This window comes from Protopterus annectens, chromosome 7.part0 (assembly GCF_019279795.1).
Source record: "Protopterus annectens isolate FY-2018-M chromosome 7.part0, PAN1.0, whole genome shotgun sequence".
NCBI lineage: Eukaryota > Metazoa > Chordata > Ceratodontiformes > Protopteridae > Protopterus > Protopterus annectens.
The window spans coordinates 1,445,329,337-1,445,356,919 of record NC_056739.1 but is presented as its reverse complement, the minus strand read 5'-3'; the positions used below and the strand labels follow the sequence as shown (position 1 = coordinate 1,445,356,919).

Here is a 27,583-nt window from a genome sequence, read left to right as displayed (position 1 = left end):
AAGTATCCATGTAATTACGTATGTAAGAAATGCTATCCTAGCCTATAGTATGGAGAGGTATGTTCCAATATTCCTTCATTTATATTACAGCTGCAGATGTTCGTTCCGCGAATCGGCAAGCCTATGCTGATAGGCTGCTGAGGTTGTGCCACCAGGCAGGTTAGTAATTATTTAGCTGGTATTGTTATAGAATATAAGTGAGACAGATTGTAAAAGAGTTTAGTGTTGTAACCCAGTAATAAAGGTGAAATAAGCCTAGAATAAAGATTCTGCTAGTATTGCAAGATTAGATAAGTGATGCAGCCTGGAAAAGAGTGTATTGCAATCCAATAATAAAGATTAAACAAGTCTCAAATAGAGTTTCCACCTGTATTGTAATATCAGATAACTGCTTCAGCCTGAAAATGAGTGGCAATCAATCAACAAAGGATAGACAAGTGTCGAATACATCCTTGTAAATTCTGCCATATGAAATAAGTGAGTCAGCTGGAAAGGATTGTTGTAACCCAGTAATAAATGTTAATAAAGCCTAGAATTAAGTACCATTCTGAAATGTAAATATAAAATAAGTGAGAGAGTGTGAGAAAGACAGTTTGAAGCTACCAAGAAAGCTGTAATAAGTCTGGAATAAAGGTATCCTGCAGTCACTACATAATGAAATGAATGAGACAGCCACAACCAAAGAGTGCAATGTCTTAAATAAAGTACAGAACCTGGACTGTGTCCATCCCACATTTGAATATGTTGCTGTACCCTTGCATTATGGAGATAGTATGGTTGTATGAAATGCTGAACATCCACAGTTGTCTAGACCATATAAATCAAATGTAGCAGGATGCTGTACCTGAACACAGCCAGATATGAACATATCTGAATAAAAATGGAATGTATATTAATGTAGCAGTAACATCCCCATCACCAACATTCCTAAGGTTACATACAGGAAACTGTACTAATACACGTAGGGGATATATATCTGCATCTACTAAGAATGTGCAGTATATGTATAGGTAGTGTAAGTTGTTAATGTAATATTTCTACACCCTACCCTATTTTCACAAATTATGCCATTCCACACCAAACTGGGTATATGTATTCACAATTAATTCCCATGGACATTTGTCCTGTTGGTTCATACATATCTGCATGTACGTTGATGCATGTGCCCTGTTCACATATCCAAACCCGATGCCCTTTTGCCACCAATCAACCCTGCATGCTGTTCGAATGTGCACTGTTGTTCTAGATATGCATATGTTATGCTTGCTGCTCAATGTTCGGAATTCATGGGTGTTTGGTTAATGGGAATACTGATGCATGCTGTTACAACTAATTTTGAATGGTGTTGTTTGTTACTAACCCAAAATGCCATAAAATACTGCTAAACATAGGACAACAGGGAAGGTGGGTACCAGCGGACCCACCTCTCCCACCTCAGCTGGCGAGTGCACCTGGCACCAGTGCCCAGGCCGGGACCTCCTCCTCCAGTGGCCCTGTGCCACCTTCAGGTGGAAGCACTGCAGGGGATGGGGCTCGTCCCCCATCTGCAAGCGTGGCCAGAGGAGAGCCTCCACTCACCCTCCATAGGGTCCGGTCTGTGGTGCGTAGTGAGATCAGGTGTTCTGTGACTGATCCCCTACATCAGCTCGAGGTGAGAGTGGTGCAACTCACGGGTGTGCCTGCCCGTCCTATCCAGCCCCCAGCACAGCCCTGGCCTGGGCTGTGAAGGCGCAGTGGTAACTGCCCATGGGTGGGGATCTCAGTTCCACTGTTGCCATCTGTGGGCTCATGGGCTTGCGATATCCAAACATCCATTCCCGTCAATTGTGTTTACCCCCCCACATGTGTCATACTCCGCCCTTGTATGCATCTTGTTTGTCTTGTCTGTTAACCTCCCCAACCTACCTCCCCAAATATACCATACCTATACAAATGTACCTCACATTCCACTCTCACCTGAAAAAAAAATAAAAAAAGGGCACTCTGTTCTCACAAAAAAATTATGGCCCATACATAGCTGCCCAATTCGCACACATGTCTGCTGGACATGTAAACTGATAATTCTAATTGGCAGTGCAACATATTTTGTTGTCCTCACCCCTCTCTCAGGGGTGGAAGGTTTCAAATTTCACACCAAATTTCAAACATATGCACAGCTGTTGCTGATAAAGAAATGGGCAGCTATGGACCTTCCCTACACCCACCCTGCACATCCCGAGCTGGTTTCCCTGCTGTCTTTCCCTCTTTGTGCCCCCTTTTTCACCACTTTCCTATTACCCCATTTTCTTTTCTTTAAAAGAAATTAGCGTGGGTGTTAACGAGAGTAAGCACTTTTAAGCAGTAGTCAGCGGGTGTGCGCTTGTGTGCGGTTAGCTAAGCATAGATAAGTGTAGCTAAGCGTCGCGCAAACTCGTGCAAACCCGCTTACAACTGCTTAAAAGTGCCTTAGTCACTCTGTATGATAAGGCCTGTAGTCTGCTCATCAGCAAAATAAAATACCCCTGTCAGTCTCGAACACCAGACCTTGGAAACACTAGTCTGCATGTATTACCACTGAGCCACAGGAGATATACAAGAACTTGGTGCTGAAAGAAATATATCATGAAATACAAGGAGTGAATGTAAAGGGAAGATAGGAAGGCCATTACACAAAGCCTGTTCTGTGTATCTTTACTGGCAATTCTTGTGGAATTGCATTACATTAGTGTGAGAATAGAAACAGCCATGCTAGTAGGTAATAATGCTACAGTAGCACCTTATAAACCCCACACAGTATCAGAGCAGGATAAACACCGCCATATTTGAATAGGTAAGAGGCCAGACCTCCCAACTGTGACTGATTTACAGGGATGTCCCTGATTTGCAAACAACTGTTACCTGTGCCCCACTGACTCCCTGTGAAATGTACTAACAGTAGGCAGAAAGGTGGGGAATCCCACTTAATGGTAACTGTCAATAAGTTAAAGTAGACACTACTTGCATGTCAGAAATGGTGTAGTAATAGATATGCTCAAAATACCCCACAGTCACAACTGCAGAATATCTGAAATATATCACGGGTGTATCCCACTGATATGTACCTTTCCCTGAGGCTGGTCAAATATATACCTGAGAGTATCTGAGGCCTGCAAGTGTCAGAAACACACAGGCATATCAGCCTGTCTGCTGTTACATACTCTGCGAATAGCTGTAGAATTACTTCCACAAGCATGCCCTTATGTAGGAGTACAACACAGAAATATCAAAGGATGTAGCCATCTAACATACTAATGACAGTATAGCAATTCACAAGCACTGCATGTGCCTGATATTCATAATTGTTAGTACAATATACTTAGTTGTCCTCACCCCTCTCTCATGGGTGGAAGGTTTCAAATGTCACAGCAAATGTCAAACATATGTACAGCTATTGCAGTTAAAGAAATGTGCAGCTATGGACCTTCCCTACACCCAGCCTGCACATCCCTAGCTGATGTCCCCACTGACTTCCTGCTTCCTGCTTACAACTGTTTAAAAGTGCCTTATTCACTCTGTATGACAAGGCCCTAGTACTGCTCAGCAGCAAAATAAAATACCCCTGTAAGTGTCAAACCCCAGACCTTGGGCTCACCAGACTGCATGTAGTGCCACCAAGCCACAGCAAACATATAAGAACTTAGTGCTGAAAGAAATATATCATGCATTACAAGGAGTGAATGTAAATGGAAAATAGGAAAGCCATAGCAACACATTCCAGTAAAGACAAATATCAGACATTCAAGGAGTGAATGTAAAGGGAAAATACAAAAGCCATAGCAACACATTGCAAGAACTACTGTTGTATGCCAGTTAATCCTCAAATCTCACAGGTAAGTACATACTCCCATGTAAACAGTGTTAGCATTAGCAGGTGTGATTTAACATAGACACTGAGAAGAGTGAACTGGAAGAAGCAACAGTCAGGTTTCAGTACAACATGCATTTCAGTGGCTACAACACAGCGTTAGATATGAGAGATATACCAACCTTCTGACTCACACAACAGTGTCCACAGCAAACCAGCATGGTCCCCACCTTACAAAACTGAAAGGCCTATGCCTACCTAACCAATCATTTTATAGCAGTGTCCTGAAATCACAGTGAGAACTGCAATTACCACACAGCAGGCTGCATGCAATTACTAAATGCTGGCCACCAATTGGTGCAGAGGCCATCACATGCACATGTGCAGATACCTACAAAAGCAGCCTGTACTGCCAGTCCACACATGCAATAATATCATTGCAGTAACTGGAGGGAGAGAGAGAGAGAGAGAGAGAGAGAGAGAGAGAGAGAGAGAGACCAAAAAAAAAATAAAAAGCAAGTCAGCCAGCAAGCAAGCCAGCAAGCAGGGCAGCAAGCAAGCCAGCAAGCAAGCCAGCAAGCCAGCAAGCAAGCCAGCAAGCCAGCAGAAAAAAGCTGTCAGAGACAAAGGTAATGTAAACTACATAATCTAATAATCTACATACTGTGAACCCTCCATATGTGTTAGCAGTCTGTATCTATATGTATATGCAGATGTGCATAGGGCAAGGGACATACTGCAACTGTTAGTGAAGGCTGGACATACATATGTAGTTGAAGGTTGCTATGTGCACATATCAATGTAGGTTGCAGTGTGTGGCATTGAAAACAGCATGCAGTGCAGGTATATGTCATGTGGTGGTGAACTTCTGTGGGACTGAGCCAGTGAGGCCTGCTACAGCTATACTGCCTGAGGACAGCATAATGCATTATGCACAACACTGTGCAATATCATTACAGAATGGTATGTCTAACAACTGTTTCAGAAGTGATATTCCCACCATGAAAGGTGGGCAGTCTATGTGCCTACATGTGCATGTATATGTACAGCAATGGATGTTTAGAAGTGTGTGTGTGTGTGTGTGTGTGTGTGTGTGTGTGTGTGTGTGTGTGTGTGTGTGTATATATATATATATATATATATATATATATATATATATATATATATATATACATATATCTATATATATATATATATATATATATATATATATATATATATATATATATATATACATATATATATATATATATATATATATATATATATATATATATATATATATATATATATATATATATATATATATATATATATATATACATATACATATATGTAGATATGTATATATATATATATATATATATATATATATATATATATATATATGTGTGTGGATATGTATATATTGATATATATATATATTTATATGTAAATGTATATGTATATATATATATATATATATATATATATATATATATATATATATATATATATATATATAGATATATGTATATATACACAAATATATATTTATATATAAAGGGAGAGTGAGAGAGGGGGACATGGGGGCACATGTACTGCAACAGGTGCCTGGTGACCAAGGCATGGACTGAACACCAGTGTTGATACTGCAGTACCATACCCCATTCCAGAACATGTTACCCACTAACTACCACATAGGTGGTTGCCCGCCTACCACTGGAGGTGCCAGAAGGGAACATGGGACACAGGTGTACAATAGCCTCCCGTTTGATATCTACAGTGGCACACTAGTCTTGTAATCCCTGTACATGGTTCGTGTCATCACAAAAGGTGTGTCAGCTAGGGAAATGTAAGTCAGTGTACCCCTCTACACCTCACAATGTCCTATGCAGTATGTACCTCCCATGAGAACTACAGCAAGTGGAAAGGCAACAGACATACCTAACAAAGACTGATAATGCCCTCAAACACATTCCCTATGCAGACTGACTCTCAAAACCACAGCTAGAGTGCCTTGCATACTTCCTACACAGAGGTTACCACTGCTGGACATAGGCAGTTATGTCACACCCATACCAGTTGGCCAACCACCATGGCAACACCTCACAATCCGTCCAGCCTACATGACCTAGGGCCCTAATCCTTGTCACCGCACTAAACAGCACATGCTGGAGGTACAGGTTTCTATACACAAATGTGCCATACCCTGGAGTAAACCACCCAGCATTAACAAACAAGGCTCCTTATTAGTAGATGTCATACATACCCCTGATGAATGTTATGGAGATAGGTAATATGCCCTGTGAGTCACCTCTGTGTAACTGTTTCACAGGAGCAAGTAAAAATCACATTACATGTGTCCCAAAGGGCAGGGTAGCATATGGCCAGGCTGCCCTAGGCCCAGAACCAATAGCATAGTACCTACCTATGACACAATGCACACACACATGTACTCAGTGCAATACCAGCTATGTGATGTTGAATGACTGTGACACTGATTGTGTGCAAGGTCTGTAAAGGTGTGATAGCTTAGTGTGAGTTTGTGTCTGTCATGGTAGTTGGTGTCCTTGGTGTGAGGCCAGAGAAAGATGTGTCAGTTATCGGGATGCAAACATAGTAGATTGGCATATGTTGTGCCGTACTTCCCTGTGTACGACGACGGTGTCCCATCGTAGGCAGAAGCAATACATGTATGCTCAGTAAAAGGTACTGCTGTTGAATCCAGCTCTCATATGAACTGTTGTACTACCTGATGTTGTAGGCCTAAACACTGCAGTATGGTGCATGTTCACATTCCCTGGTAACACTGTCTGGTGTGTTTCCTGTAGTCTGCACAGATTACATACCTCATGCATAGGTATCTGTAAGTAGGGGCACACAGTACTATAAGGTACACAGTTAATGCTCATCTGTGTTGTCATACATTTGTGTGTTGTATGTATGTGTAATGTGTGTGTAATGATGCCTGTACCATGGCCGCAATCACATGTGTGTTACAGGGTATATGTGTGTACCTGGCAGCATGTATACTCTGTGACAGCAGTATGCTGGCTATAGTAACAACTGTGCACATATGTCAGGTATGGGTATGGCATCAAAGACTAGGGTGGATTGCCGTTGAAACTGTAAATGTGCATTGCATTTATTGCATGGGATGACAATATTCTTCATCCATTAGCTTGATACATACCCCCAGTGTGAAGTTGTGCATTGTATCCCAAACAGTGTGCCAAGTGCTTGTGTATACTAGTTTGTTGTATGGAGTGTGGCAGGCACTGTCAGACAGTTGTGGGCTGAGCACTGATATGTGGTATCAAACATGTGTATCCCCTGATAGACAGACAGATGCTATATATAGCAGTTAAGTGATATCAGTGCATTAGAATATTAAGTGTTCCACATGACTTGCTCACATATTTTTTTTTTCCTTCCAGGGTGATGGTGCATCAGCGAAACCCACCTTATACAGCAGCAGAGGATGAGAAGATCCATCAGAGCCTGGTGCAGAATTACTGTGTGCTGTTTTCCATGATCAGCCAGAACCAGCATGAGAGGGCTGCACTGTGGCAAGATCTTGTCCATCGGGTAAATGACATAGGCATGCATAACCAGACATATGAGCAGGTATGCCATCACTGCAGTGATTTAATTAGACATGTCCGGCAGTGTGGGTCTGATATCCAGAGACAACAGCTTGCCACAGGTGGTGGGGTACCTATCCACCCCCCTTCACCAGTGTGAAGGAGCACCTCCTAAGTGTTGTGGCTCCAGGCCAACAACAGCAACATCCACAAACATGTGTCATCATGGAGGCTGGAGCGACCCAGCATGTTGAAATGGAGCGTGCAGGTAACATGCCATATCTGTAGATGACTGTTCTCTGTACTGGTAGTTTATGTGCGTGTGAGATGTGTACTGTTTGTGTAGCTGTTAACCTGCCTATTCTTCTGCAAGATTGATATTCTGAGCATAATCTGTACACCTGTGAAAGCCACCTGTTGTACTACTGTACTTTATCATACTCACAGTATCAATGGCACAGTTGTGGCCACTGGCAATCACTCTCATATTTTTGCAGATCCCTCTGGAGTGACAGCAAGGCAGCCAATCCATGCTGGTGAGTGTGTAATAACAATGCCATTGCTAATGACATGTGCATGTCATATGGAGGTGTAGTCTGTGCACATGTAACACACCTACGCATAATGCATGCTGTGCATGTTTGCTGTGAGAGTATGCATATCCCATTATTCTCAATAGCTGCCTCACTCACATGCAATACACAGAGCATGACACACATGTGTGGCAACACAGTACTGGGCATTCTATAGGCATACCTGATACACATGTACACAACACACACATGTTTGGCATACACACTACACCTTAGCCTGCTGCACATGTCCAATTATGACACCTGCTGTATGGCCACCCTTCAGTATCCCACTTATCATCTATGCAGCACACATAATATACCTGAGGGGTAGAGGTCTATCATGTCTTTGTGGAACAGTCTTGAACAAATAATACATTCATGTTAGGCAATGCTCACTATTGGCCACCTTACAAACCCATGTAACAAGTGGCTGTGTAATTGTGGATGTAGTCATGTTACTGCATGTCAGGTACAGCATGCTAGCTGCCTGTCTGGCACACATTATTATTGTTGACTGACCACAGGAAACATGTTGATCATGGCTCACGTTACTACACCACATCCAGTTCCGCCGACCACAAAAGTACACATAGCAATCATTGCGTAGCACCGTCATGTGTTTTGTGTGTGTGTGTGTGTGTGTGTGCATGTGTGTGCGTGTGTGTGCGTGTGTGTGTGTGTGTGTGTGTGTGTGTGTGTGCAAATATATGCACCCACAGCTTGTAACACTTGCAAAACATTGTTATGTCCTTGTACACATTGTGTCCCAGGGTGTAGACAATCACTGAACAACTACACACAAGCATCAAGTACACGTATACTGTTATTAACAAGGGCTGTCTACACTTGCACTGCATGTTCCTGTGCAACACATAATCTGCATGCTGACACGTGTGCAGTGATGTTTTTCCTTGTGATACTGTCACCCACCCTAAAACAGTACTGTGTATGTGTTGGATTGCAGGTGTGTCTGTGTTTGTATCTGCTGTACTGAGGAGTATGCCTGTGTGCTTGTGTGCCTGTGTGCTTGTGCACCTGTGTGCATGTGTGCCTGTGTGCATGTGTGCATGTGTGCCTGTGTGCATGTGTGCATGTGTGCATGTGCACCTGTGTGCATGTGTGCATGTGCGCCTTTGTACATGTGTGCATGTGCACCTGTGTGCTAATATCATGTACACATTTGTAAACTGTGTTTCCTATCTTCCTCTCACAGGTTCTGATGTTGCTCTGGTGGAGTGCAGCAGGGAACCTGAAGCCACTGCTGGGGATAGTGATTATGATGATACATGTGTAATGGCACAAGGAGGTGTGACAGGGTCTGTCGTTGGTCAGCCAGTTGACACTACACAGCAGTCAACCCCATCAATACGCACAGTCATCCTGCCGATACATCCATTGTCACCAATGTCCTTAGCTGCGGGACAGCATACAGTGGGCATTGACCAGGGTAGTGTGGTATCATTGGCACATGCATCCCCTCACAGCAGCCATGGCCAGATTCCTGACATGGTATCACACATGCAGATGTCCAGGGATTCTCGTGGGAGCATCTGTGGTCGTACTGCCCCTGTCAGACGTGCCCACAGAGGTCTTTTAACCTCAGTTATGTTCCAGGCTGTAATGCAGGCACAGGCACATATGGAACAGTACACCAGACAGGGTCTGAGGGAGCTTAGAGCACATCACACCGCTATGAATGACACTATGCGTGATGTTGCGTCTGCCATCCGTAACATCAGCGAGGTCATTGAAAGACGTTGGGGGGACACATTAGATCTCTTCCACAACTACATGTCCAGGAGCCAGGACAGTGCAGGACGGTTGAGGCATCGACGTGGATGTATGCCAGCAACATTATCAGCTGGCAGTCATCGTGGACGACAACAAACCTGCAGCTGCTCCCATAGTGCCAGTACCAGCCCCAGCAATACTGGGTCTGTGCTGTCATTAGACCGTCCAAGAAGACCACATGCACGTGGCTCTGGACAGTCCCAGCAGGGACATATGTCCAGTCAACAACCCACTGCTTCTGATGACAGTACCCAGTCTGGCTTAGTACCTGATACTGTCCGTAGCACCCCTGCCAGGCACAGGTACTGTGTCCGTGGCCAGAGACAGTGATCTGTATGAGCTGGCAGGTACAGTCTGTGGCTGTCCACAAACACCCATATATGGCAGCCATGTGGTGGAACTGTGTGCATGCATACACACACAAATAATGCTAACACCTAGGGCTAACACATACACACACACACATTGCAGCAACATTGCCCCATGTTGTACTGTTGTCCCTCATTAGCACACACACACACACACACACACACACACACACACACACACACACACACACACACACACATGTCAATTGGATGTGTCAATGGCAGACTCTGGCAAACCAAGTACACACCCTGTGCATATGATGAAACTGTGCCACCTCCTGCCATCTGTAACATTGATGCAGGAACAGGGTAGAATGGTGCTGATGCACAGGGTGACTACATAGCACTGTAGTGATATTATCATATTGTTAACAGTACAGTGTAATGATATAGTTGTGGGTATATTCGAGCATGCATGATGCATTGCCTATGTTTGTCATTGCAGTTTTGTATACACCAGTGTTAATTCCCAAAGTGTACTGTCTGCACATGTGCCACATGGCTGTTGTTAGTACCTGTGCCTGCATGTGTTGGGGTGTGGACAGTACATGTGTGATGTTTGCAGCACTGAGTTGCAGGTGTACATTTGTGAACATGGTTAGCATGGAACATGACATGGTTTGACAGTATGCTGTGGGTAATACGGTTTCCAAATGTCAATGGTCTGCATTCTGGTAGTATACACAGCTTACATAGCCTGACATTCAGTGGTCATTACATGGTGTCTCCTCAACTGATACACAGATGTAGGAACCTGGTGTCAGTGATATCCCTGCAGTACTACACTATACCAGTAGCTATTCTTACTGAGCCCCACACATCCTTGGGAACAATAATTTTTGGCATATAGCAGTCTCACGTACATGCCAACACACTATGGATATGTCTATCCATGACTGCAAATACATACAGTTGCCTACAATGCATTCTACACATGACACACCTAACCACCACAAGGGTATCATACAGACAGATACCTGTTGTCCAAGCCATGCTGTATTGCTGTAATGAAACTGTGGCATTGGCATTGGCATATAGTTAACATAGTATTCCAACAGTACCATGTAGGTGGTAGCACCCATCATGTAGAACGGGTAATGGTGTGTACATGTGGACAAGTGTTATCTTGTCTTTCCTGTGATATTCACATTTCCAAAGGTATTCTGCAGTCCCTCAGTGTATCACCTAAGCAAGAACGTGTATGTATGCATATTGGCAACAGTTGCCATACACCTACACTGTGTGTCCATCACTCACAGACTTTGCTGTGTTTTAACATGTCTGACATATACTCCAGACATGAACGCTCACCCACATTAATCTATCAAAGCTTTCATGGGTGTGTGTCACATAGTTGGCCTAGGACACAGATCACTGCAGTAGCCTGCATTGTCACCAACATACATGCATGGCCTAAGGTCTGTTAAGCTGCGGCACATGCTGGCAAAGGTAACAACTGTATTCATATGGGGCAGGCTTCACACATAGGAACTATTAAAGGTCACAGGTACATATCTGTATGTGGCACACACATACCTGATGTGTGCAATGAAATTACTTTTATAATAATATGTCATACAATAATAAAAGCAAAACACACAACACATTGACAAACGTACACATGGCATTTGTAGGATTCAAACCCCTACCTAACTATGTTATGATACTTGAGAGAGACTCATTAGTGCAGCACGCTACTCACATTACTGGATGATTTCCCTTCTCCTGCTGTATTTATAGGGTGCTGACATCATCAGTCTTTCCAAAGAAGAATGCACATCTTTAACTATCCCTCAGTATGGGGGATAACAATATCTGTGCATTAACAGACGCCTAGTTCAGGGTCATATATGCACACTGGCACTGCCAGGTTATGTTCTATAGCATGCTTCATGACCACAGGACTTGTAACACACAACACAAGTAGGGGGTGTATCCATATACATCACAGATACACACACCTCTGGGTTGGTACCACTGCATTAAGCATGACAGGCCATACATATACAACTACCATTGTGCAAAACTGCCTTTTGGTTTGGTGTGTAGTTCAGATCACCCCCCCCCCCCCATACCCAGTAACCACACTTGGCTTTCCTGGGAACAGTGTAGGATATGCAGGTCTTCACACACACCATTATAGTGGTTGACTTCAGGTACACACATATTGATTGGGGATACTACTCAGGCCCTCAACAACATCACCCTACAGCCACTACAATTTGTGAATCCATGTGCTATGGCACAACCAGTCACCACACCCACAAGGGGGAATACATATTGGACCTGATCATTACCAACATGGGGACTCAATGTTCCACACCAGAGGTAGAACCATCATTGTTAAGATCAGACCATAAACAACTTTTCCTGGACATCCATATCCCGTCCCCACCCCAAGCCAAGGAAATCACTGTAAAGAATTTCTCAAAAGCAGACTTTGCACTTGTGAAGACTGGGGTGGAATACTTCAAAGGTCGCGTGCTGGAGGATAATACAGCCCAATCTGCAGAATCCTTTACAAGCGCATTGTATGAGCACCTGCAGGTATGCATTGAATATGCTATCCCAAATAAAACCATGACTCCTCCAAAACAGGAGACCTGTCTGGTTGACCCCAGCCATATATAAGCTGTACAACAGAAGGAGGAAGCTACTACATAACAGAGCAATATCCCACAGACCCACATAGATCATAACCTCTCTTTTGCTAATCACATTGACAGAGTCATTGCAAAGACCTTTATATAGCCCTCCTTATCACATGGGTGTTTGCATGTAGATCATGGGAGGTCATTGTGGCCCTCTACTAGTCACTCATCATGCCCATGTTTGACTACAATGCCCCTTTTGGGGTGTACCTTACCCAACACCTGCGGCAACTACAGTGAACACAACAGTACCACCCCAAGAGGATCATGGGCTACACACAGATGTCCTATGCAGCTCAACTAAAGTATCTCCAGCTCTACTCAGTTGCTTAACGCCTACTCAGAGGTGATCTATGCCTGATGTATGCAGCCATTTCAAACCCAGAAGTAATGGACATGCTCCACCTCATAACATCCAAAACCCTTAGAGCTACACACTCCAGGGACTTAAACCTCAGCACAAAAATAAATAGGACATGCTGCAGGGACAGATTCATTACCCAGAGGCTCCCCTCACTCTGGAATTGAATCCCAATTAAAGTTAGACATAGCCCCTCGCCAACCCTCTTCCAGCGAAATACAGCCGCATGGATGGGAAATTGCAAATTCACCCCTGGGATCTCCACTGTGTCCCTGCTTGACAGAGCCACAGTAAACTAGCCTTAAAGGGTGCCTTCTGTGACCTACTTTACAGAGGCACAGTAGGCTACTCTACTGGGGAGGTGGATGCCAAATACACTCTGCCTAGGCTTATGAATTCCCTAGGGTAGACAGCCTAGTATTGACCTCTGCACCTATGTTTATGCTTGGAATGCACAATATTTGTTGCTGCTACTGTTTGCAGGTCTTTATTGCCGTAGCTTTCCCAATTTCTATGAACAACTTTTGTATCTGCATAACATGTTTGATCATGACAGGGTTCCAGTATATTAATATATGTGTTTGTTGTTATTTAACTGTGTGCACAGGGCGGATTGCTGGATCGTGGGAGGTTCCTGGCTTAACACATACAACTGCCAGATATGTGTGACTGACTGCTAAACTCAGACATGGCCTAAGTGTGTGAGCATGCCCAGTTTAGGCTTTCCATGGTTTGTTGCCTGACATATGTCTCATTTATCCAAGTGTGTGAGCATGCCCAGTGTGACCTTTCCATATGTTGTGATCTGGAGTCCACTACATTTCTGGTTGTGTGTGAACATGACCAATATTGACATTTATACTGTGTGTGTTGGAAGTCATGTTGTGTTCTTACTGCCAGACTCCTTTGTGTCATAACTCAACAGGGATTATGCTGTGCCTGCAGGGTTTCCATGTGATAGTTTGCAAAGACTTGGCAACATTCTCTCATAATGGCTGAACACCGCAATACTGTCATGGTGTAGTGGTTCAGTACTTTCACTATGGTTCACAGTATCATGGGGTTGAGTCCCATCACTGCTTTAAATGTTCATACTGAGCAGACCAGACTGGTTAAGGGCCAGTTGGGCAACTATGAGCATGTTGCATTTTGTTCAGCTATGGCCTACTTAAACCAGGCTTGTCCGACATTGCTGTGTATTCAGCAACTTGGGTGGACATTGCCAAACATTACTCCACATTGACCACAGTTGTACTAGTTGGTGTGTGTGCGATTCTGTTCATAGGTTCATACTAGGCTATCTGCCCTAGGGCATTTGTAATTCTAGCCAGAGTGTGTTTGGCTTTCAACACACATTTTAAGTGGAGTTTGCCATGACATTTTTCAAGGTTAGTATACTGTGCCTCTGTTTAACAGTGACATAGAAGTGATACCCAGGGTAAACCTACAATCTCCCATCCACTCATCAAGATTCCTCTTGAAGAGAGTCAATGAGGGACTCTGGCTAACCTGGAGTGGGGGTTTACTCAAGAGTTGAGGGAGCCTCTGGGTTATGAATCTGTTACTCCAGCATGTCCTATTTATTTCAGTCCTGAGGTTCAGGTCTCTTGAGCACGTAGCTTGATGGGATTCTGATTTTCCGAGGTGCAGCATGTCCATTGATTCCAGGTTGGACATGGCTTTATACATCAGACACAGATTGCCTCTGGGCAGGCGGTATGCCACTGAGTGGAGCTGCAGCTTCTTTAACCGGGCAGCGAATGGCATGTGTTTGAGCCCTTTGATCCTCCTGGTGAGGTACTTTTGTGGTCTTTCCAGCTGCTGCAGGTGTCTGATAAGGTACATCCCACAAGGGGCATTGTACTCAATTATGGGCCTGATGAGGGATGAGTTAAGAGGCACGATGACCTCCCCTGATGTAGATGTGAATGCCTTCCTGATTAGGTGCGCTATATGAAATGTTTTTCTAAACACTTTGGCCACATGGTTATCGAATGAGAGATTGCTATCAGCTTGGGTCCCCAGGTCCCTTATCACTTCTTCCATACTTAATGGGTTACCACCTATGTGGTAATTTGTGGGCACTTAGTTTTTGACAAAGGGGAAGACTATACACTGTTTTGCATTTAGCTTGAGGACATGGCTCTGACACCAGTTGTCTGTTTCTATGAGGCCCATTTGTAGGATGCTTGTGTCAGCTGGAGGGTCGATTATGGCGCCCAGTTTGCAGTCATCTGCAAACTTGTTCACCAACTGTCTTTCTGTGTTGGCCTGTACCTCTGAGAAATATATACCAAACAAGGGAGGTCCCAGGACTGAGCCTTGTGGGATGCCACTTGTAGCTGGTTTGGGGTCTGACATGGCTCCAGCATTTCTGACCATGTGGGTTCTGTCCTTGAGCCAGTTTGCAGCCCATCTAGTGACATAGGGGTTTATATTGAAGCTGGTGATTTTATCTATGATGACCAAGTGGGGTACTGTATGGAAGGCTTTTGCGAGGTCCAGGTAGGCTGTGTGGACCACCTTCCCCTCGTCAATGGCCTTGGTGACTGTTTCAAATGACTCAACCAGGTTTAAGAGGCAGGATCTGCCCTTAACAAAGCCAATCTGGGTAGGATCCAGTGTCTGTAGGTCCCCAATATGTTTATTTCTGAAGTCCATGATGATCCTTTCCATAGCTTTGCAGACCAAGCTAGTCAGGCTTCTGGGGCGATAGTTTGCAGTATCCATTGAGGCATCACCTTTGTGGAGAGGGACCACTGTTGCTGTACACTGCTCTTTGAGTACATATCCTGTGGTAAGGCTGAGATTGAACAGTGGTTTTATGTTTGTGTTCAGTTCTTCTTGGGGTTCATGTTGGACACAGCCCAGGACACCGTCTGGTCCCATTGATGCTGTGTGTTTTGCTTTGGAGAGGCTGGCTGTTACCTGAGCATCTGCGATGTCAGGGGGCCAGCCCTCTGCTGGGATAGATATTTGCCCTTTTGGGGGGGGTTTGCACTGAGCCTGTCAGCTCAGATGTTGGCAATGTCTGTGGGTTTGGTGTATTGTTTGTCATTTTGGACTACTTCTGAGCATATCTGGGGATTCCCACACAGGTTCCTACCATAAGTAAAGAATGCCTTGTGATTATCCTTGGTGTCCTGTACAATTTTTATCTCAAAGATGGCCTTAGACAATCTTATGTGTGGCCGTAGTTTTTCAATAATACTGATCAGGGATGCCTTCCCTTTTTGGGATTTTGATCTATCATATAGTAGCTTTCGCCTTGTATTGTATGGTTTGTTTATGGCTGGGGTCCACCGGACAGGATGCCTGGCTTTGGAGGATTGGGTCTTGGTTTTATTTGGGATTGCATGATCCATGCATTCCTGAAGGTGTTCATAGAATGCGTTTATAAAGGGTTATGAGGTCTGGGCCATATTTTCCACAGGCACAGGGGCTGTGAAGGATTCCACCTCAGTTTTGAGGAGTGTGACATTTGCTTTAGTGAATAATTTTCACTGTGTTTTTCTGGCCATGGGCTGGGATCGGAATGTGAATATCCAGTGAGATTACTCTCTGGTCTGATCTTACCAGTGAGGGATACACTTCTGGTCTTGGGCATAGAGTCCCCATGTTGGTGATGATCAGGTCCAGTATGTTTTGCCCTGTTGTGGGAGTGGTAGCAAGTTGTTCCATAGAATTTTGGTTTATAAATTCTGGGAACCTTTGGGCTAGGGTGTTGGGGCTAGGGTAATGCCCCAGTCTACGTTTGGGTAGTTGAAGTCGCCCAACATAATGGTGTTTGGGGAGACCTTCATATTTTCATGTGTTCTCCAGTCGGCCAAGTGTGGTTCCAGGGTTTAGGAGGGTGGTCTGTAGCAGGCTATGAACTGGAAGGGGTTTTATCCACTGTTAGTTGCACATGGATAGTCTCCGATGCTTCATGCTGTGCCACCAAACTGGCGGTGTGGGTATCCTTGAAAAATATTGATACTCACCCTCCTTTTGTAGTTTGTTCCATATTTTGCAGCTGTAAAGCATGGCATGAGGTGTAACCTGTTAATGCTAAGGTGCTCTTGGGAGCCTTGAACCAGGTTTCTGTTACTGCACAGATATCAACATTCTCCATGCTGAGGAGAGTTTGGAGTGCATGCATCTTGCAGTTTAGACTTCTGGCATTGAGTAGCATTACTTATAGTTTCTTATCCCTTGTGATACCTATGGAGGTGGGTTTGTGTTTTGAGCCTTACCTAAAAAAGGCATTATGGGGGTGACAAGATCCTTTGGCAATATCCAAAAGGCCACAGGTGATAGGTGAAATCCATCCCTAGCGAAGCATCATGTCTTGTCAAGCATGTCATCCCAGGCTGACAGGCATTGTATCCCCTTTCACTGACACCAATACTTAAGCCAATTGTTGTATTTGATCATCTTGTCTTCATATTGTGGCCTCATGTTTGGTGAGGGTAGGATGATACTCAAGGTCATCAAGTTTGCATATACTACATGGTGGTAAATGCTGTTTAGCACTACCTTACATTGCTTAACACATGGCAGTCATGCCTCAGGTAGTGCTGCATGGCTGCCTATGTCAGATGCACATACTGCACTCCCTATACATGTTTGGAAACAGGTAGTGTCAAGTTAGGCATCCCTTTTACTATATGTGCGCGTCAGAGAGAGGTATCATTTCCAGGGTTCCTACTGAGCCAGTGTATGTGCTATGCGTTGCCTCTTTGCCAAGGCCAAGGCATACTGGGCATGCCTCCTTCTGCCTACTGGGGCAGGCTCAAGTTGTTCCTCCTCTGAGTCACGCTCTGCCTGTGATGGCCTTGGCACTGGTGGGGGGCTGTTTGGCCCAGGCCTATGCTGGTCCTGCTGCAGCTGTTTTCGCAGAATCATATTATGTAGCATAGCACATACCATGACAATTTGGTTACATGTTGTTGATGAGTATTGCAAGGCTCTACCAGATGTGTCCAAGCACCGGAACCATGACTTGAGCAACCCAAACACACGCTCGATTACATTTCTTGTTTGTGCGTGTGCCTCATTATGGCGTTCCTGTACAGGTGTGTATGTGTTTCTGATGGGTGTCATCAGCCACGGCTCCAGTGCATAGCCAGCATCCACCACTAAATGACCATGTGGGATGTCCCCATTGGCAAATGCCTGGTACAGCTGTGTCAGATGCCAGATATAGGAATCATGGTAGCTTCCAGGGAAGCCAGCACACACATTCATTATTATGCCCTGGGCATCACACACGACTTGGCAGTTGATGGAGGGTAAGCCCTTGCGGTTACTGTAGGCCCTACCCCTCTCACCGGCTGATGCTTTGATGCATATATGCGTGCAGTCTATTGCACCCACTACCTCAGGGTATTCTGCTATTTGCTGGAAGAGACGCATATTGCTGGCCAATACCTCACGGGAATTGGGGAAATGTACATGATCATCGACATGTGCTGACATGGCATCCAGGAAATGGTGCAGTACCCTGGATGCTGATGCCTGTGATATCCCCATCATATCACCAGTTGGTCTCTGAAAGGTACCTGTTGCTAGTATTCTTAGGCCAACACATACCTTGGTTTCCACTGGGATGGGTTCCCCTCTGTTGGTTCTGTGTGTGAGGCGTGGCCTGCACAGCTCAAAAATTTGCTGCAGGAGGTCTCTGTCCACTCTATAGTGCTCCACTATCTCCAGCTCATGTAACCCCTGGTAGGTGACCCTGGGCCTGTACACTCTTCTCCATCTCCTCACTGTGAGTTGTCCGGCAGCATTTGCATTGTCACCACCTTCAACATGTTGCATATGTCGCCTTATAACAGCAATGGCAGCCCCTAGCATTTTTTGTCTGAGTGTAGCTTTTTCAGTTTTCACTTCTAGTAGCTTACTCCAGTGTTGCAGTGTCTCTTGAGAGAAACAAACTGCACTGTTGTTTGCAGAGTTTTAAGTGCTGGGCTGGGCTAGTGTTCTGCCTGTGTAATTGCCTGATTCTGATTGTTTTCACCTGCTAGCTCTACTAGTATTCCCTGGTAGCTTCCTACTATTTGTTGTGTTTCCTTTTTCCTTTCTGTTTCCTCTGGGGAGAAATGCGCATACAAGCGGAAACACATTCACAGCAGCTCACACGTGCGCACACATGCTTAGACGGACTAAAACTTGCTTATTCGGGTTAAAACGTCTTCCAACAGCCTTATACATGCTTACTCCAGCTTAAACGCGCGCACTCACGCTTCCACGCTCGCACTCTGTCTTACTCAAGTTTACAGGCGTGCACACACGCGCATACCCACTCAGCAAGAAACTTTGGTGTTATCCACAGTATACACCTTCCATTTCTTGGCTTTCCCTGGCCTACCTGTTGACACACCTCTTTCCATGATGTCTAACTGACAGCTAACACATGCCACTGTGCTCCAATGAGCTTCACTACTTTCATACATACCCCCCTTGTGATGTCACCTATCTCCTACTCTGTTCCTCCCCATATACTACTCCTACACTCCACTGACTGTGCTCATTTGCTATCTAAAAGTGAGATTCACTATCCTAACACTCATTTACATAGGATTGCCTACTAATGCTTGGTTACATGTCTTAGACTGGGCTTCTCCCCTTAGCAACCCCTACTCGGCGGCTATGTTGTCTTCAGCCTGCTATTCCCTTACATTGCCATTTAACAATTTTCATAAATTCCACATTTGTGGCTTTTATTGTCTTATTTTATGATTTTTATAGCGCACCCCATTTGCACGGCACTGCGCTACGCTTAAACATTGGAAATCGCCGAAAAAAAAATTATTTTTATTTTAATTTTGCATCTGGGAAACTTTCCAATGGCCGTATATTTGGCCATTGACATGCTTCCTCAACCATATGCAACCTTTATTTGGAGCTGACAAGGCTCCATTGTGCTATTTGCAGAACGGTACTCAGCTGTCAACTGAGTACATTTCTGCAGCTAACACATCTCCTACTCGGACAGGTTTGTGCTTCCTGGATTGCATATTTACCTCATTTGCATGCCTTTCGGCTGCAAGTGAGGTAATTTGCATATTCCAGCCCTGTCCGTGTAGGAGACGTTTTAGGAGCTCTCTTACACGCCCCTACAGGCTGTTCCTGGATCACTCATCGGACATGATGGCTGCATGGAGTATTACTCTACTCGTAGACTCCGTGCAAGCCATCGTGAATCTGGCCCATTATTTAAAGAATTACCTGTCAAGGTTCTGCATATATACAAATATATTATAGGGGAGTTCATTTAAGTTACACAGATGCCTAAATTTCTAGTCACTGAAACAGTACACTATATTTACTAATTTACCCAAGTATACAAAATGTACTGTAACATTGCATTTAAATGTTGCTGAAAATGTCAACTTATCATTCTCACCAAAATATGTGTCAGATGAAGGATATTCTCATGGAATACAAAACGAATAACAAAACATGGCATTTTCAGTTTAGCACCATGGTGCAGATGGATAAAACCTTACTATGACCAAGGCAACATGCTCAACTGGGAGCTTGGGTGCTGCATGCATCAGACAGGGGAGGATGGCAGTGGGTGGCCAGCACTGAGTCGGCCGCATCTGTAGCAAGGGAAGCTGCTTAGACTTGCTACAAGAGCAGCATTAAGTGCCTAGTGAGCTCCATCTTGCAAGTGATATACCACTTGATTGGGAAATTACACATGCAGATTTCTTATATACTCCTCTGAAGGCAACAATTGCAGAGTTTGCAAGCTTGTTGCAGGGTCATGGGGTTGAGGCAGACTCACCTGCAGTATAATGATGCACCAGAATCCCCAATCTCCTCACCAGCCCTGGTTGTAGGTTGGGTTGAACCAGGGTAGTCTAAAGTGGGTCCAGTAGACCCAGTGAATGAGCAGAGGAGACAGTGTCAGGTGATGATTAGCCACTGGGAGAAAAATAGAACAAAATTCACTGTATTTCAAACACTTGTAAACATAAATCCTCACTACCTATTTTCCATGCAGCCTCACAAAAGAAAGCATAATGTAACTGCAGCAATCTTATTAGATAATAGAAGCTACCTATATGTGTACAACTAATGTTGTTGTGATAATTTCATGGACCCTAAGAAAATGTAAAATTTCACAATATGTTAATTTGCTGGTACCATTCCAGATTTTATATCAAAGGACCTGTAGTGAAGTGTTAACCGTTTCCCAGAATGCATTATTTCAATAAGTCTTTAAAAGAGCAAAGAATTTCAGCAATGCATGAAATAAACATTAAAACTGCATTAAAATGCCTCAAGCTGAAAAGAAGAGGATTCATCTGTTGCAATATGTTTTGAGGTTAAAGATCACAACATCGATGTACTGTCTGTATATTTCTGAACATGTAAGACATCTGTGAAGCATTTATGATGTCTGTCATTACCTTAAGTTATTCCAACCAAGTAGTAGTTTCCTAAAGCAATGTACTGGCAGATAATAAAGCAATTAAGTTGTCATTACTTTTTTCATGACCCCATTATAGATTTAAAAACAAAGGTGCTCTAATTATACTAAGATAAGGGGCACGTCTTTACAAATAACATAGTTGACTGCATGCCATTAGGAATGTTTATGCATGTTTTCTCTGATCAGCCAAGTGTAAGAAAAATAAAAGGCAACTGAATTTGAACTTATGCAACCTGTGGAAATTACTGAAGCACAGAAACCACAATGTGCAGTCTTACAAGGTTGCTGTGTGAATTTGAGTAATACAACAAATAATAAACTGCTCAGAATAAGCATGTGTAAAATAGGAAATCAATACTTCAGTCTCAGCGGATTCTATAAGCAGATGACATTTTATAGTTTGAAATAACAGAACTACTTACATGCAAACTGGAGTTTTGCTTCTCTGCTGATGATAATTCCAAAAGAATTCATTGCTATACACTGGTATTTTCCAGCATCACGGGTTTTGTTTGGATTTGTGATCACCAGGTTTCCATCAACTAGACTATAGCGGTAATCTGCAGAAATATCAATGTAAGTTCCGTTGAATTTCCACCTGCAGAATAAAAAAGAAGAGCAACACCTTTGATCAAAACAGAGTGACAATGTATGTGCAATTTCAAGTATCACTGTCAGGAACTACACGTCTACATTTCATTTTCCAAAAGTCAAGAAAAATAGAAACCTGCAAGATCGCTATTACTGCACTTAAAGATTATTGAAATTGCTTTTCATGACAGATATTTGTACTATATTTTTTCTATTCTTTTATAAACAAGATGCTACTTATCACCACCTTACAGCTTACATTCCCCAAGAATGCTATTGCCTTTTTAGTTCACAATGATTAAACCTAAAGAGATCTCATCTCTCTCTAAAGAAATCCCTCTTATTTCTCTCATAGGCTCTGATAATCTGTGTCTATAGTTTGTATATCACTGTAGCAATTTTATTGTCACCACCCTACTCCATATCTATAATCTTTGTCTCACCTTTGACACAGAGGTAGCAATGCAGAAATAGCATTAATCAGACCAGTCCTAAAGAAGATAAACCATCTTAATTTGGAAACATCTGACCCATCTCCATGCTACCAACTCTAGATAAAATTCTAAAGAACTTCATATGCCATCAGCTCACCAGCTACCTACAAAAATATCACCAAAGATCCCATAAACTACATGACATCTGGTCAGGGAGGAGGGCCATGTCTGTACTACTGACTCTGACAGATAACATCCTAGCCAAAATGGGAAAAGGTACCATGACAGGTGTCCTATTCCTTGACCTCACCTTAGCCTTTATCATGGTGCATCATGCTATCCAGCTATTCCACCTGATTGATAAAGGAATCAGTTCACCTGTCACATAATGGTCCAAAGACTTTTCTCTTAAACAGAAAGCTCAAAGTTAAAATTATCTCTTCTTGTTCTCCAAAAACCAATGCACAGTAAGGTGTTTCACTTGGATCTAGACTCACTACTTCATCCTGCTTTTTTTTCTAATTTTCATTCATTATCAGCAAACTTCCATTTGATTTAGTACAATTGCACATGATACACTATACAGATGATATGGTTCAGTTTGCTACTGATGTAACTCAAGCTAATAATTCAGCCAGGAATAATACATCTGGACTTTCTTTTCTTGCTCTTAGCAGCTGGCTTACCTCCAAAATGTTCCTTCTAAACCCCAACAAAACAAAAACAATGATTTATGGAACACACAAACAACTATGTAAAAGCCCGAAAACACTCCTGACCTAAGACTAAGATAATCATATCACAGAGAACAACTCCCACGTCCAGATATACTGGGATATGCTTATATTATAAACTGATCTTTCAAACTCTCTTTGAAGGAAAAATCAGACCAAAAGTCAATTATCTACATTTTTTTAGCACCAAAACTACTTTTTTTCCTTCCTTTCACCTCCAGCCAAGCAGTCATAGAAAGGGTATAATATTTGCCCAGCTGGAGTACAGTTTACTTTTATTTGCTATAACCTTCTGTAAAAACATGATAATCCTTTAATCCATCTCTAATAAAATTTGCCATTTCATGGCTTCCTCTCCTTCCCTCATAAAAAGCTGTACTATTTGCCTCTCAAATACTAGATGGCTATATGTGAAACTAAGAGCAGACATCCTCTTAGACTCATTACTATTTGAACACCTTCACAGGACACTCCTCCTCACGTACCACCAAACTACTTGCAAATATTTCCTGTTATAACCTCTGAAGACAGTTCAACTCAGGTCAAGTTCTCAAAACTGCTTAAACAAAATTCCACTGAACAGAAAACAGCTTCTCTGTACGTGATCCAAAACTATTTCAGCTGTTCCCCTCAAGCCTGACACTTTCTCCTTTTATGCCTAATTTACACCCTTGTTCAAGGCCTTCATTTTCAGCCAAAGCAGAAGTAAATGCAGACATATGCATAACATCACCCCATAATTTAATACAGCTCCCTCATTGACATGCATTCCACCTCATAAAAATCAACTATGCATAAACTCTTCTTTCCTTGTGGCTCACTGGTTGACTCTCTAAACATCCTTTAAACCAATAAACACTGCATATATATAAATGGCCTTACTGCATTTATTATATCAGTCTATTGTTATAACTGTCCTAAGTTATAATGCTGTAACCTCACTGCATCTAATAGCTGAAACCTTGTTTTGTACTCTGGTAACACTTAGTAACATGAATGTTCTGTTTCTTGTATAATACATCTCAAGTTAAACCTCCACTTGGTCATGACTGTTTTACTCTATTAGACAAACATAAACACAAAAGAAATAAATACATAAATAATAACATGTAGTCATATAAATATGTTCAAGTGACACTATCAATATAACACATGTAACAAACATGGAATGCAAAATATTTCAAGTATAGGTGTGGTAAAAAGAACCCTAATGTAACTACTGTACAAAATCTGCAAATCATGTTTAAATAGTTATGTTTCAGTAACAGGGACTGTACTTTTTTCCATAATGAAATGGAAAGAGCACAGATCTGTAGATTTTCATCTCTTCTCAGATAAATGATGCAGGAAAAGATGCAAAGATTCCCAGTGGAAAAGATCAGGAAACAGAGCACCAGAATGAATGCAGATATTAGATTAAATGGTTAGAGAAGAAACCAGGAGTGACAGAAATACATCAGATGAATACTGACAGAAGAGTGTACTGGTGTAGGACAGCTGATATGAGACTTGTAAGTAGCATATGGATGAAACCAGAAGACAAGAGAAAATAGGAAATAGGATGGAGTTTAGATAGGCAGAACTAGCTAAATAGTTGAGGGTGGCATGGTTGAAGTTTCTTTTCATCTTTCTCTTTTTTTTTTTCATTTTAATTTGGAGAACTTTCATTTGTTTTAGTTGGAATGAAGCATGCAAAGAGCTTTTTGTTGAATTTCTGAATTTCTGTGTATATACTTCTTGGGTGTAGTGTGTGTAGCTTCAATATGTTTGCCTTTATGAGCAGAATTGAATTTCAGTGACTATTAATGCAGGCAGAGTAGTGATAAATTCTTGTAGGGCATAGATTGCTGATAGATACTAAATAATATAGTTACAGTAGTAACCAAATATCTAAAATATCCATTGTAATGGTTCATGTGAAAGTTTTATCACACTCTATCAGTAAAATTGTATGTATATATATATATATATATATATATATATATATATATATATATATATATATATATATTTAAACTGCTATAATGTGCGTGACACACTATGGAACGTCATATTCTTCTCATTTTGCCTATTCAGCTACATCAGCGTAGCATGGCTAGCCACCAATATGAATTCTCCGTCAAGCAGGTAATATTTTAGTGAAGAAAACACCTACTTGATTCAAAGTATTCCCTCTCAATAATGAAATATTTGGTCTTTTCTGTGCTTAAATTACTGCACAGAAAACTTATAGGATATTTTTCACCATCTAAGACCTGTGATAGCTCTGACCCGAGGATTACCTCTGATGTGTCTTTATAGACAGTAAAATTTACTGCTGAAATCTGAAGATAATAAGACATGCACAAAGTATTTCCTTGAACTGGTTAAAATGAGTATCTGTCTGTAGAGTCCACTTTACTTTATGGGGTAACCTTCCCTTAGTCAGATCTGTTGGAGGGCATGGCATTGATGCAAAATGGTGCAGAAATTTTCAGCAAAACCTATATATCCTCAGTAATACCCTAGCTTGCTTATTCATTCCCGAAGTAGCCATTTTTTTTTTTTCCTGAAGCTTAACAATCCCCGTTTCTTACATATGCTTAATATTTTACCTCTGTTTTTCCAACTAGTTCCAACTAGTTCTTGGAAGCATAAATGCCTAACTTGGCCTGTCACATGAAGTATAGTATATCTTGTACGGTAGACAGACTGGAGAACCAGTCCTTAGAGTATATTTTAATGTATTTATTTTAATTTGTTAACAGGGATGGAACACTGATCACAACTGATTAACTTCAATCTCAGACTGAGCAAGTAGCAAACACAGAAAAATACAGTAGACGGAATATTTGTGAGAATAAATAGGAGAAAAATAAAGCCAAATACAGCAGAAGGAAGCATAACACTGAAGCGATGGATGTACTGTGGTAGATATATACAGCTATTTACAAATGTGTACACTTATCAGGTGATCTGCATGAGTATGTTATGTGGAAGTAGAGTCGTAAATGTGTACACTTATCAAGGGTTGTGCATGAATGTATTATGTGGAAGTGCAGTCGTAGATATATGCATATTTACAAATGTGTACATACAGTCATAGATATATCCAGTTATTTACAAATGTGTACACTTATCAAGGGATGTGCATAGGTGTATTATGTGGAAGTAGAGTTGTAGATATATACAGTTATTTACAAATGTGTACACTTTTCAAGGGATTTGCATAAGTGTATTATGTGGAAGTAAAGTCATAGATATATACATATTTACAAATGTGTATGTACAGTCGCAGATATATACAGTTATTTACAAATGTGTACACTTATCAAGGGATGTGCACAAGTATATTATGTGGAAGTAGAGTCGTAGATATATACAGTTATTTATAAATGTGTACACTTATCAAGGGATGTGCATAAGTGTATTATGAGTCGTAGATATACATAGTTATTTAGAAATGTGTACACTTATCAGGGAATGTGCCTAAGTGTATTATGTGGAAGTACTGTAGTAGTATAGCTATTTACAAATGTGTACACTTATCAAGGGATGTGTGAGTGTATTATGTGGAAGTACAGTCATAGATATATACAGTTATTTGCAAATGTGTACACTTATCAAGGGATGTGCATAAGTGTATTATGTGGAAGTTGAGTCGTAGGTATATACAGTTATTTAAAAATATGTACACTTATCAGGGGGATCTGCATGACTGTATTATGCACACGTACAGTCATAGATATATACAGTTATTTACAAATATGTACAATTATAAAGGGATGTGCATAAGTGTATTATGTAGAAGTAGAGTCGTAGCTATATATAGTTATTTAAAAATGTGTACACTTATCAGGGGATGTGCATAAGTGTATTATGTGGAAGTACTGTAATAGTACAGCTATTTACAAATGTGTACACTTATCAAGGGATGTGCGTGAGTGTATTATGTGGAAGTAGAGTCGTAGATATACACAGGTATTCACAAATGTGTACACTTATCAAAGGATGTGCATAAGTGTATTATGTGTAAGTAGAGTCATAGATATATACAGTTATTGACAAATGTGTACACATATCAAGGGATGTACATACATGTATTATGTGGAAGTAGAGTCATAGATATATACAATTATTTACAAATGTGTACATTTATCAGGGGGATCTGCATGAGTGTATTATGCAGACGTACAGTCATAGATATATACAGTTATTTACAAATGTGTACACTTATCAAGGGAAGTGCATACGTGTATTATGTGGAAGTAGAGTCATAGAT

At 42.0% G+C, this 27,583-nt stretch overlaps 1 protein-coding gene across 2 annotated transcripts in view; it reads right to left on the bottom strand.

The window, feature by feature from the left end:
• Positions 1-27,583, bottom strand: part of CNTN4 (contactin 4) — a 3,809,844-nt gene that overhangs the window by 2,217,906 nt on the left and 1,564,355 nt on the right. For both annotated transcript variants that reach the window (XM_044078010.1, XM_044078011.1), the window contains exon 5: positions 21,986-22,161. In XM_044078010.1, the coding sequence (XP_043933945.1) occupies positions 21,986-22,161 (176 nt within the window). The remainder of the gene's footprint in view (positions 1-21,985; positions 22,162-27,583) is intronic.